This window comes from Colletes latitarsis, chromosome 3, assembly GCF_051014445.1.
Source record: "Colletes latitarsis isolate SP2378_abdomen chromosome 3, iyColLati1, whole genome shotgun sequence".
Classification (NCBI taxonomy): Eukaryota; Metazoa; Arthropoda; class Insecta; order Hymenoptera; family Colletidae; genus Colletes; species Colletes latitarsis.
Window position 1 is genome coordinate 32,742,409 of NC_135136.1, and position 12,853 is coordinate 32,755,261.

Consider the following 12,853-nt stretch of genomic DNA (forward strand, 5'->3'; position numbering starts at 1 on the left):
AAAATGACGAGCAGTTATCCGAGCATTTCTGTAGTACGCTGTGTCGCTGCGAGCAAATTCTGTCGGTCTGGCTGATTCTTGACAGATATTGTTAATCAAAATGAAGGGTTGAATGAGTGACCATCTTGTCCTTTACAAGGAAAAGGAAAGGAGACAATGTTAAAACAATATAGGTAGTCATTGGACTATCTCACCAGGGAAAAGAAAGAGAATATAACAGTTTTGTATATAGTTTGGGGGGATGAAAATTTGCTTATGTATTTTCAACGCATTAAAATAAGAAAAATTAGATGCACAATAGATTTTTGTTTCGAAATAACAATTCCTCGTCTACAGTTTCGTAGTAATTTACGTGTATATATAAAGATGAATACGCGTACGTGGAGTTCATAAGAGTTCGGAATTCTATAGTTTACAATTATAAAATATTCTGTGGTACACCTTAATCGTAATTTTATATTAAAATTTAGTTTTAATTCTAGCCACTACAAATGTTATAATCTTATTCTATGCTGAATTGGTAACATTAAGAATGACACTGAGTGACACTAAAATGGCAAAGAGGGTCCAACCCCCGAAACCTTGGGACAAAAAATGCATCGATTCTATTTCTGAATTTCGTTCGTGCTTTCTACATTTCCTAATTTTACCTCCTGAAATCACTGTCCTTTAAACGAAGGGGTCGTTCTAACACCACTGACCGTTTTACGAGGTCGATGTTTCTGTACATGGTCTGTGGTAGTAGTACAAAGGGTAAGCTTAAACGATATTCGATACGTTCGAAATAAGTATTTCAGTTTCGCGTTTGGAACATTTGTTACGGAAAAATTGCTCGGTTTCCCGGCGTATGTTGTATCGATTGAGCAGGTTTGGACGATAAGTCGCGTTATGTTGGCCTGAGCGCACTGACCATGTCGCCCAACAACCGTTCCACGCTGACATCGCCTACCGTTGGTTTGAATAATAATTCTTGGAGGGTTGATCGACAGAGGGCACGCGCCGGGGGTAACAGCAGCAAGAGACGACCAACCCTTCGAGCATCCCTTTCGCAGAATACGGCGACCGTTTGCTCTTGCAATGTTGCTACCCTTCCTCGTTCACAGAGTCCTCGAGATTCTAAATAAACAGATAATTATTTCATTACCGTTAATTCAGCTCCATTTTCAGTGAGTATTTAATATAACAGTATTAAAATTTATACATTGTTCGATACACTAACAGAGGTACCAGCATTAGGCAACCGTTATGTCGGATAACGAATAAAATCCATTTAGAAAAACTGTAAGAACAAGTAAAACAGTAAAGAACGACATCTAATTGTATAAGAAATTAGAAATAGAAAATACATAATCCAAATAAGGAAGGCTGCAAAGCACGTATTGCAAAGATTGCCGACTTTGAGGGGTAGTTTTTTTAGGGGTTGATATCGATCGAACTGCACTACCAACCTTGTAAAAGGTTAAATGTTTTGAGCGACCTCTCCATTTAGTATCAGTGATTCGAGGAACTCAACAGAAACTCAACCACAAACGAGATATACGAGTAGACCTTGCGTCCATATTTTTTTGGCCCAGGATTTCGGGGGTATGTGTATTCGCCAGAAATGATTGGAATTGACCCCCACAATCGAAAATAATTTTTATAGAATGATTTGAAACTTTTCAATTTCGCCAAAAAATTTCAGCACCTACCTGTCGATTTTTCTTAAAAATTCGTATTTAATTTTTCATAATTTTGTTTGACGCCCTACAGAAAAGTTGTCTAACACTTTTTTGTAGGTACCCATGAGCTCTATTTCAGAAAAAAGTTTCATTGAAATATATTCACTATTGCAGGAGTTATGGCTGTTTGAAAATTGGACCATTTTTATGGGGTTTTTCTTATTTTTCAGGTTCAAGGACCAACATTTCGAATATTTTTGGAATTTCTATATATTGTCCATTAAAATACGCGTTGTTTGCTTTTTCAAACATCAAAATCGTCCAATCCGTTTAGAAGTTATGACGTTTTAAAGATTCGCATGAAATTTCAGGGGAATCAATCAATGGTATGGTCAGACATTGTATTTTCGGTAAAGAATTTTTTCCTCGAAAGTGCGTAGGATTTCGAGGGTATGTGTATTGACCAAAAATGATTGTAATTGATCCCTGCAACCAAAAATAATTTTTTTAGAATGATTTGAAATTTTTTTATTTTGCCGAAAAATTTCACACCTTTTTGAATTTTTTTCTCGAAAGTGAATAGAATTTTGAAGGTTTGTCTATTCACCAAAAATGATTGTAATTGACTCCCGGAACCAAAAATAATTTTTTCAGAATGATTTAAAATTTTTTAATTTCGCCGAAAAATTTAGGCACCTACTCCCTCTCGATTTTTCTTAAAAATTCATTTTTGATTTTTAATAAATTTGATTGACGCCGTATGGAAAAGTTGTTTAGTACTTTTTTGTAGGTATCCATGAGCTCTACTTCAGAAAAAAGTTGCATTGAAATATATTCACTATTGTAGGAGTTATGGCTGTTTGAAAATTGGACCAGTGTTATGGGGTTTTTCTCATTTTATGGGGTCAAGGAGCAACTATTCCAATATTTTTAGAATTTCTACATATTCTTCACTAAAATACGCGTTGATTGCTTTTTTAAACATTAAAATCGTCCAATCCGTTCAGAAGTTATGACGTTTTAAATATATGCATGAAATTTTGAGCTATCATTTCTGACCAGAAATGATACTTTCGGTAAGGAATTTTTTTCTCGAAAACGCGTAGGAATTCAAGGGTATGTCTATTGACCAAAATTGATTGTAATTGACCCCTGTAACTGAATATAATTTTTCCGGAACGATTTGAAATTTTTTAATTTTTTGACAAAATTTCACATCTTCTCTAATTTTTTTCTCGAAAGTGGTTAGGATTTCGTGGATATGTCTATTCATCAAAAATGATTGTAATTGACCCCCGGAACCAAAAATAATTTTTTCAAAATGATTTGAAATTTTTTCTTTTCGGTGAAAAATTTCAGCAGCTACCCTGTCGATTTTTCTTAAACATTGGTTTTTGATTTTTAGTAATTTTGTTTGACGCCCTACAGAAAAGTTGTCTAATACGTTTTTGTAGCTACCCATGAGCTCTACTGCAGAAAAAAGTTTCATACAAATATATTCACTATTGTAGGAGTTATGGCTGTTTGAAAATTAGACAATTTTTATGAGGTTTTTCTCACTTTACAGGGTTTGGGAGCAACTTTTCGAATATTTTTGTAATTTCTACATATTCTCCATTAAAATACGCGTTGTTTGCTTTTTTAAACATTAAAATCGTCCAATCCGTTCAGGAGTTCTGATGTTTTAAAAATTCGCATGAAAATTCGGGCAGACATTTCTGGCCAGAAAATATAGTAAAAAAAAAAGTAAAAGTACTAAAGTAAAAAACAAAAATTCGAATCTAATTAAATTACTCAACCATTTTTCTATAGATTATTTCATCTAATTAATTAGTTATAAACAATTTCTGGAAGCTATACTTATTTATTCCAATATTGCGCCAAAAGTGACAAAGTATCGCCATCTATCGGAATGTTAGAGGAAGTATCCAGAGAACTGTCCCCTCACCCCCCAAGGTTTGGTGCACACGAATAGTATCGCCATCTAAGAACAGGTATCGAACTAAAAAAGTTACAGCTACCCCCACTCCTGCTACTCCTGATACGCAGTATGTACCTTGATTATTCGTTAATAACTCCTTTTCTGGGAATAAAATATGAACTTTTAGAATCGAAGAATATAGTATAGACCCTCGGCAACAATTAAGGATACTATTATAATTTTCGCACCTTCTGGAATTTTTTCTAGAAAGTGGGTAGGATTTCGTGGATATGTCTATTCATCAAAAATGATTGTAATTGACCCCCGGAACCAAAAATAATTTTTTCAAAATGATTTGAAATTTTTTCTTTTCGGTGAAAAATTTCAGCAGCTACCCTGTCGATTTTTCTTAAACATTGGTTTTTGATTTTTAGTAATTTTGTTTGACGCCCTACAGAAAAGTTGTCTAATACTTTTTTGTAGCTACCCATGAGCTCTACTGCAGAAAAAAGTTTCATACAAATATATTCACTATTGTAGGAGTTATGGATGTTTGAAAATTAGACAATTTTTATGAGGTTTTTCTCACTTTACAGGATTTGGGAGCAACTTTTCGAATATTTTTGTAATTTCTACATATTCTCCATTAAAATACGCGTTGTTTGCTTTTTTAAACATTAAAATCGTCCAATCCGTTCAGGAGTTATGATGTTTTAAAAATTCGCATGAAAATTCGGGCAGACATTTCTGGCCAGAAAATATAGTAAAAAAAAAAGTAAAAGTACTAAAGTAAAAAACAAAAATTCGAATCTAATTAAATTACTCAACCATTCTTCTATAGATTATTTCATCTAATTAATTAGTTATAAACAATTTCTGGAAGCTATACTTATTTATTCCAATATTGCGCCAAAAGTGACAAAGTATCGCCATCTATCGGAATGTTAGAGAAAGTATCCAGAGAACTGTCCCCTCACCCCCCAAGGTTTGGTGCACACGAATAGTATCGCCATCTAAGAACAGGTATCGAACTAAAAAAGTTACAGCTACCCCCACTCCTGCTACTCCTGATACGCAGTATGTACCTTGATTATTCGTTAATAACTCCTTTTCTGGGAATAAAATATGAACTTTTAGAATCGAAGAATATAGTATAGACCCTCGACAACAATTAAGGATACTATTATAATTTTCGCACCTTCTGGAATTTTTTCTAGAAAGTGGGTAGGATTTCGGGGGTACGTTTGTTCACCAAAAATTATTGTAATCGACACCTGCAACTGAAAATAATTTTTTTAGAACGATTTGAAACTTTTCAATTTCGCCGAAAAATTTAGGCGAAATAATTTTACAATAATTTTGGGTAGCTGTACTTTTTTAGTTCGATACCTGTTCTTAGATGGCGATACTATTCGTGTGCACCAAACCTTGGGGGGTGAGGGGACAGTACTCTAGATACTTCCTCTAACATTCCGATAGATGGCGATACTTTGTCACTTTTGGCGCAATATTGGAATAAATAAGTATAGCTTCCAGAAATTGTTTATAACTAATTAATTATATGAAGTAATGTATAGAAAAATGGTTGAGTAACTTAATTAGATTCGAATTTTTTTTTTTTACCTACCCTCTGTCGATTTTTCTTGAAAATTCGTTTTTCATTTTTAGTATTTTTGTTTGACGCCCTACAGAAAAGTTGTCTAATACTTTTTTGTAGGTACCCATGAGCTCTACTTCAGAAAAAAGTTGCATTGAAATATATTCACTATTGTAGGAGTTATGGCTGTTTGAAAATTGGACCAGTGTTATGGGGTTTTTCTCATTTTATGGGGTCAAGGAGCAACTATTCCAATATTTTTAGAATTTCTACATATTCTTCACTAAAATACGCGTAGTTTGCTTTTTTAAACATTAAAATCGTCCAATCCGTTCAGGAATTATGACGTTTTAAAGATTCGCATGAAATTTTGGGCTATCATTTCTGACCAGAAATGATACTTTCGGTAAGGAATTTTTTTCTCGAAAACGCGTAGTAATTCAAGGGTATGTCTATTGACCAAAATTGATTGTAATTGACCCCTGTAACTGAAAATAATTTTTCCAGAACGATTTGAAAATTTTTTTTTTCGCCGAAAAATTTGTCCATCTAACCCCTGTCGATTTTTCTTAAAAATTCGTTTTTGATCTTTAATAAGTTTGTTTGACATCCTACGGAAATTTTGTTTAATACATTTCTGTAGGTATCATGTTAAACATAAAAATTATAGATTTTTAAAACATATAATATGTGTAAAATATCTATAAATATATATAATAAATGTAAAATATCGAAAAGATACACATTACTTTCGTTTATATTATATTAAATGTAATTTACCTCCTTTAAAAAGAACTATGGCCTTGAGACAAGCGTACTCCGAATGATCGACTCTGAGGAGGGCGCATTTTCCCAACAATTCTCTCAGCTTTCTCACCTCGTCGACGAGCATATCTTTCCTTTCAGACGACAAATCGCTGGGCACCAGGGTGGCTTCCTCGACAGGAAAATTCCACTGGGCGGCTGTTAAGACGAAAAGTTCGCTCCAGGATTCCTCCAGAAGAATAGTCTGGTCTCTGTAGGGCAGCTTGAGAGAGACGCACGGTTGATTGAATGTTTAACTGAACACTGGACGACTCTGTCTTGTGTAACCAGACCTGGGCATTTGTGAAATAACGTTATTTGAAATACTATTTCAATAATAAATATACATTTCTATTTAATGGAACAAAGTTGACCATCAATTAACCTTGATAACATTTAATAAAGAAGAAATAAATAGGAAATTTTACTACCCTATTCTATCGCTAAAAATAAGACAAAATCATTGGGCGTATTTATTATTTATGTAGCTCTGTTATTTTATATAATTGCACACCTATTAATTCGACTAAATCTGTACGTTTTCAAGTTGAAATAATATTTCAAACAGTTATTTCTTATTTTCATGTAAAATTAACTTTGCTCAGGTCTGTGCGCAATTGATACACGAACTTAGTCGCTCGGACTGTAATAATCTCCGTTACCTTTTTACATAAAATTTCATTAAATATTTACAATGTTATTGTGTTAATAAGTACTCGCTTCAATTTATGGAATTGGGTTTGCAGGTGTCCACTTTGGAGTTTCAAGACAGAGTAATTGTGATGCAGTAGAGTTGACGGAATTTTAACTCACCTGCAAGAAGGAATGAATGCTTCTCGCCCATCTGACAGCGAAGAAGAGTAATTTTGCAGCAAATTCGTATATATTTTCCGTGGGTAAAATGGAGAAATTGGTAATGTATTCCGAGGACACAGAGTTGACGATTGGGGGTGCTAATCGAGTACTTGCAAGCTCCTCTGTAAAACCACAGGTATTTATACTGACCTTATTTTTATTGAACTATATACGGAAATCCTTACCCTTCGTCTCGATCCTAGTGTCCATCGATCCAGCTTCCTCGGAGCTTGTCACCTCGTCCTCCTTGGCAGCAGCCACCGTTAAGGGTTCTGTTGGCGACCGCGGCAAAAAGTGTGCTGTAAATCGACAAAAAGATTCGTAATCCTCGTTTATTTTTGCATTTTATTCTAAGAAATGAATGAAACCAAAAACCAAACACTATTAACGGTATAATTTTATTTTATTTTAGTAACGAACAAGAAAGTCAAAAACGTTTTATCGTCGACCCTTTGATACATAGATCAAGTATGGAATTAATATAAAACTCATTCTATATTACTATACACATAATTGAACAGTATATTATTTCAATAATTATATTTACATTATTTCACTCAAATAATTCTGGTAAATAAGTGACTTTTCAAATGTACATTCTTTTTTTTAATACGTTAAAATGATTACATATTAGGCTTCAAGACTATAGTTCGTTATTGGGCAACTTGGAACGAAGAATCTATAACGAAATTCGTAATTGCATGATAAGGGGATAAATAATGAAAGGCTGTAGCCCAAAGTCAGAGACATTCTCGGTAAGGATACGACAACTACCAATTTAAAAACAAGTTTATTTACAATCGTTTTCACTCACCAACCGATGACGTGAACGTTGGCACCGTTGGCTTGAATGGGAACAACGCTGGATACAGGAGGGGATGATAAGGATTGCTCGCCGCGTGGTAAACATGAGAAATTCCTGAGTACAGTCCCGCAGGACCTCTCCTCGCAGCTGCTACCAAAGACGACGTGTTCCGTGGAGCTCTTTCATGCTGAACCGCTGTAAGTAATTATATTTTAATAAGTATATCATTACTTAACATTAGGATCGTAACATAATAATTAAACTCTAGCCACTACCCACACGACACACTTGCAAACATTAAAATTTAGTAAAAGTAAAAGCTCAGTAGCGTTTTCACTATGCAGTATTATTATTTAATATTTCCGTACGTCAGTCGATTTGATTCTCTTCCGTCTTCCAATCCAATATTTCATTTTCATGTGTTTATATTTTTTATATTTTTTGACGTACTTAAAAGCATTAAAATTCAGTAAGAAATATTTTTTATTCCTGCAAACACATTTACGACTGGTTTTATAGAGTCAAAATGCTCACTAACGTTTTCACTATTTATTATTTGTTACTTTCGTACATAATTTATAAAATTGTTTTATTGTTACGTGTTTCTGCGTTTGCATCTACTTGCTCTTTAATAGATATTGCATATACAGATCTTTACTCAGATCTCTGAAGTGGTTATTGTTCTCGGTGCTTTATTTTGAAATTTTGTACGATATCCAAGATGTTTCCTCTAGAATTATCCCCAAAGTTGGCATATGTTCTAATTGGAACTATGACAGAATCCAATATATTTTTATTTTTAAGTCCAGCTGTTTTTCCTTGATCCCTATGTATTTCTTCTATGTTGATCCATCAAGATACCCAGGCATTTCGTTGTTTGGGTATAAAAATTCCCAATTTCGGATACAACGAAGAAATAAACGGTATCCATCTTGAAGTACCCCCAACTCGCGCCAGCAGCTGCCTCAATATAAATAAAATCAATCTCGCCTGTTCGCTTTGATTCCCCGTTGCACTATTATTGACCACTTATTTTCATTTTTTTTCCAGCTCGAGGACCCGCAGAACCGTAGACCGTTAATGGCACCTTTCGCGTCCCCTCTGTCGCTAATTGATATCCCCGCGCAATCAAGTGTTTGGATTATCCTGGCTGCCCTAGCCCGGGATGGAAGTGTTTACAAAAGCTGTGAACGTCAGGCTGCTCGTGACACCGCTCTTCCGCTCGTGTCGAGGCTAACTTTTCAGATTCTAGCGTGGGCGGGCGTCGGTATACATACAGATACATATAGAGTTTCAGGTGGGCGCGAGCAGGAGCCTTTTTTTTTTATTTCGTTCGACGTGTCGCCCTTCTTCTATTTCTTCGTCGAAGCGAGAGAAACCTCTTGCATTGTAATGTCCTCCAGACGATGGCTCCGACGTATATTTGCGCGGATACGAGGAACGCGGAGGACGACCTCGATTCCTGTCATACGCACGGTTTCTGACAGACGATCGTTCAACCACCCCCGGGGGGGATGGCACTCGCGGAGACGTTAACTTCGTCTGAACACATTTTCCCTTAATTCGGTGCTCCGACACTTCCCTGTACTTTTTATTTTAAAATTGGACTCGATCGAAAATATCACTGAACATTGAATAGTTTGAATATTATGTACGTTCACCCTTCTTCTTCTAGACAATTTTTTCGTATCGTTTGAGACTAACTTTTGGAACCCTTGAGATAAAGTTAAAATACTTCTACTTTCGATTAGTATGCTATACATCCCATAAATTCGTGAAGTTGTGAATTTCAAAATAGGGCCTCGTAAGCTACGCTTCGTAAGTGTATGAAGTTCTGAGAAAACATAATGGAGGAAAGGTTTCGTAAAACTTGTCAGTCGATGCGTGGGTCTGATTGATATTGGCGTTCTCGTCTGTTTGATTTTCGTTCGTATACCGAGTTAAATTCCTTACGTGTAAAGAAAAGAATCTAAAGTCTTAATCACCGGTGAAACGAAGCGTACCATCTCGTTTCATGTTAACCTGAAGGCACTTGGTGAAACGACATGCCTGGCACTGATTGCGACGCGAAACGTCCACGATGCAACGACCGTTCTCCTTGCAAACGTAGTCCAAATTCCTGAACAGGAGAACCGAATATTATCGAATGTTTTCTAAATTAAAAAATAAAAATAATCACGAGATATCAATAATAATTGCGGTAGAAATTGAAACCAACAATATAGTATGCATTTTATTGGACAAATTTACTCTTTGAATTGAGAAAATAATAGTAGTATTAATAATATTTGCCCCTTCGAATCAAGGACGATCGGTCTAATGAATTTGTTTTTAAACGAATTTAAAATAATTTTTTCCAAATAAATAGCCTCCTATTAACTTTCTTCCCAAGTTACAGCCATTTTTGTTCTCTAACAACACTAATCGATAAATCACAATTTTTTAATTACAAACTGAACCAGTCTAAACGATTGTATTATTTGTTCACAACGTTCGATAGCTCCTCGTTTTTCTCAATGGAGATTAAAAAGTCAATCTTACGTCAATTTCTTGAGCAATCAATCGTATGAATAATCGAAAGAAGTTCCTTTAGATGTATGTCGCGTGTGGTTTATGCATAACCGAACGAACGATTTTCTAACAGATGGGCAAGTCGTGCAAGATCTATTGCCTGTATTCATATCCAGGGTCTAAATCTAATGGATTTTTATTTTATGCATTTATTCGATGCATGCAAGAAGACGAATCTGATAAAATGTCTGGACATTTAAGCAAAAGTTAACCATTTCGAACACCTTCGCCGAAGGTAAAGAACTATATACTACTACTGGATTATAGAAATGGTTATAACTTGGGAACAAAGTCGTATTTTGATGGACATATTTTTATAGCAACATTTCTCACTGTTGTGTTTTCAGTCCCACTTAAAGTTCGCAGTAACTTTTAAATTAACAATGATACACCGATTCAAAGTCTCTTAATTTTCAAAATACTGACAACAGTGGAAAATAACAATTTTTTTATTATTAAATTTACTATAAACAGGTTTTTAAATTTGTGCACTCACTTTGGGATAAGAAATCCCTCGTGAGACTCAAACATCTGGGCATCGATAATTTAAAATTACCAAAATAGATCTTTTAACGATATTTTAAATGATTTTACCAACACAATGTTAAGTTTAGTTTTTCTATGAGAAGACCACGTTTAACTTGGTATACACAAATTGCATATTTTTATAGCAACATTTTTCACTGTTGCGTTTTCGATCCCACTTAGTACCCAGTAACTTTTAAATTAACGATGTTACACCGATTCAAAGTAAAGCGTGGATTCCTCGAGACTCTACACGATTGTGCAGTTATTTCGAAAACGACGAAAGAGTAATTACCTTGCATACCTGCGGATCGACCGCTTGAAAAATCCACGACATCCGTCGCAGCTCGGTACTCCGTAATGCTTTCCGGAAGCCTTGTCGCCGCAGACTTTGCACAGACTTTCGCTACGGCTGTTGTCCTCCATTTTGACCTGACTGTAAAACAAAACAAAAATCAAACGATAATACAGTACTCAGGGTATCCTTTCTTCTTTTCAACACTGAAACTACCAAAATGATCGAAACGATCCATTCGTAATTTTTAATAGACAATGAAAAAAAATTTACCATAGTTTTTTATAAAAAAATGAATAAACATTTATTTCCATTGCGTTGTACATTTCTTCGAGTATCTATCGGTTGAATTTTTTTGGTACAAATAAGAAGCGAATAATAACATTCGATTATATTTTTGGTAATTTCAAACGCGACAAAGGCGTCGAAACGTATTTTTTTTTTATCGAATATAGCAGCCAGTCGTTTCACAATTTGTCTAGGTATTTTATCGCGTTCCATGAGATTGTTTTAGCAGGAATTGTTCACTGGCTACGGCGATACACTAATAATAGTTTCTGCTTTCTTCGAGGCATATTACTCCTCATTATCTGTCATTTTCAGCGGCGTAGCAGCACGATTCTCGTCGCGGTTGTCGTGACTTCTACGGTAATTTCTCGTTCAATGGAGGAACTTATAGTTACCGAGCGACGGGTTGTTGCATATTGCAGACGTATAATGAGAACCTTCGCGATTGTTAAACATTGCTCACCGACGGCAATGTTCTTACGACTCGGTACCTCCAAATTCACTAATGTTAAGAATATGTTACAGCCACTGGGGTTGATACATACGCCAATTTTTTTAAATTTTTGGCAAACATTCACCACTATATTTTTTCATGAAAACATGCTTCGTTTAATAGCCTTGGTATATCGAAAATATCTAAAATTCAGGTTCGAAAAGATTGCAATTGAAAAGTTCTCGGGCTGATTTAACGCTGAGAACACTACTAGCAACCACGCGATAAAAGAAGTAATATAATTACAGTTAAATTACTACGTCTTAGTAGTTGAATGAACCATAAATGGCGTGACGTCGATTGGATATATTCTCATGTAATCGTCCGTTTAAAATCTTATGTTGTTATCGGTAGCTCGTAATAATTTAAATCGACTTCTAGCAATATTGTCCGTTTTAATAATTGATTTGAAGGTTTAACGTAAATTGCAGGTTAAAAGACTGTAATCCATTTTCAATTGAAACAAATAGAAATGTAATTTAAATGAACCTGATCGAGGATCGCAAAAATTGAATCGAAGAATCGTAGATTGTCAGCCACTGTTACAAGATTAAACACTTGCCAATATAAACAGTATATCGAGTCGAATAGGGGTTGTCACTTCGCGTGTTTGGAATCCTCTATGAACAGTTTATTAAACTAGATGCCCGCGTTTGTGGAAAAGATCAAAGAGACGTCTTCTATCCAAGATGTCTTTAATCTCGAGTACAGCAACTCTATAATCTTTCCTTCCTGCCTGAACGCGTTCAGACTTATCGTTAGGTGCACGCACCGTCCACGCAGAGACACCTTATACATATGATTATAAAAAACAAACGCAATTGAGTACATAGAAGCCAACAATAACTAAAAAAATGTTTCACTAAATGTCTCACAAAATGTCAATTAAACTCAGTTCTTGGAAGTCTAGTAAGGATTTTCGTGAATGGTCAGAGGCGTATGGTCGGATTAAAACACGTGGACAATAAACGGACAAAAACCAACTAATAACTAAGGCTGCGTTGTAAGCTGGAAACAATTTTATGGAAATGTAATTTA

General features: G+C 35.1%; 1 protein-coding gene across 1 annotated transcript; it reads right to left on the reverse strand.

Moving 5' to 3' along the window:
* Nucleotides 1-886: 886 nt before the first annotated feature.
* Nucleotides 887-11,165, reverse strand: LOC143340356 (nuclear receptor subfamily 2 group E member 1). Its single transcript, XM_076762195.1, has 7 exons — nucleotides 11,035-11,165; nucleotides 9,647-9,762; nucleotides 7,653-7,838; nucleotides 7,024-7,137; nucleotides 6,797-6,960; nucleotides 5,960-6,206; nucleotides 887-1,116 (listed from the first exon to the last, which is right to left on the reverse strand). The coding sequence occupies exons 1-7, from the start codon at nucleotides 11,163-11,165 to the stop codon at nucleotides 887-889; spliced, it is 1,188 nt and encodes a 395-aa protein (XP_076618310.1).
* Nucleotides 11,166-12,853: the final 1,688 nt, after the last annotated feature.

Excerpts from the sequence above, each read along its gene's own strand:
- LOC143340356 (XM_076762195.1), bottom strand. The coding sequence starts at position 11,165 with ATGGAGGACAACAGCCGTAGCGAAAGTCTGTGCAAAGTCTGCGGCGAC. Across the intron at positions 9,763-11,034 it reads TCGATCCGCAGGTATGCAAG|GAATTTGGACTACGTTTGCA; the intron begins GTAATTACTCTT and ends TCTCCTGTTCAG. Across the intron at positions 7,839-9,646 it reads GGTTAACATGAAACGAGATG|CGGTTCAGCATGAAAGAGCT; the intron begins GTACGCTTCGTT and ends AATTACTTACAG.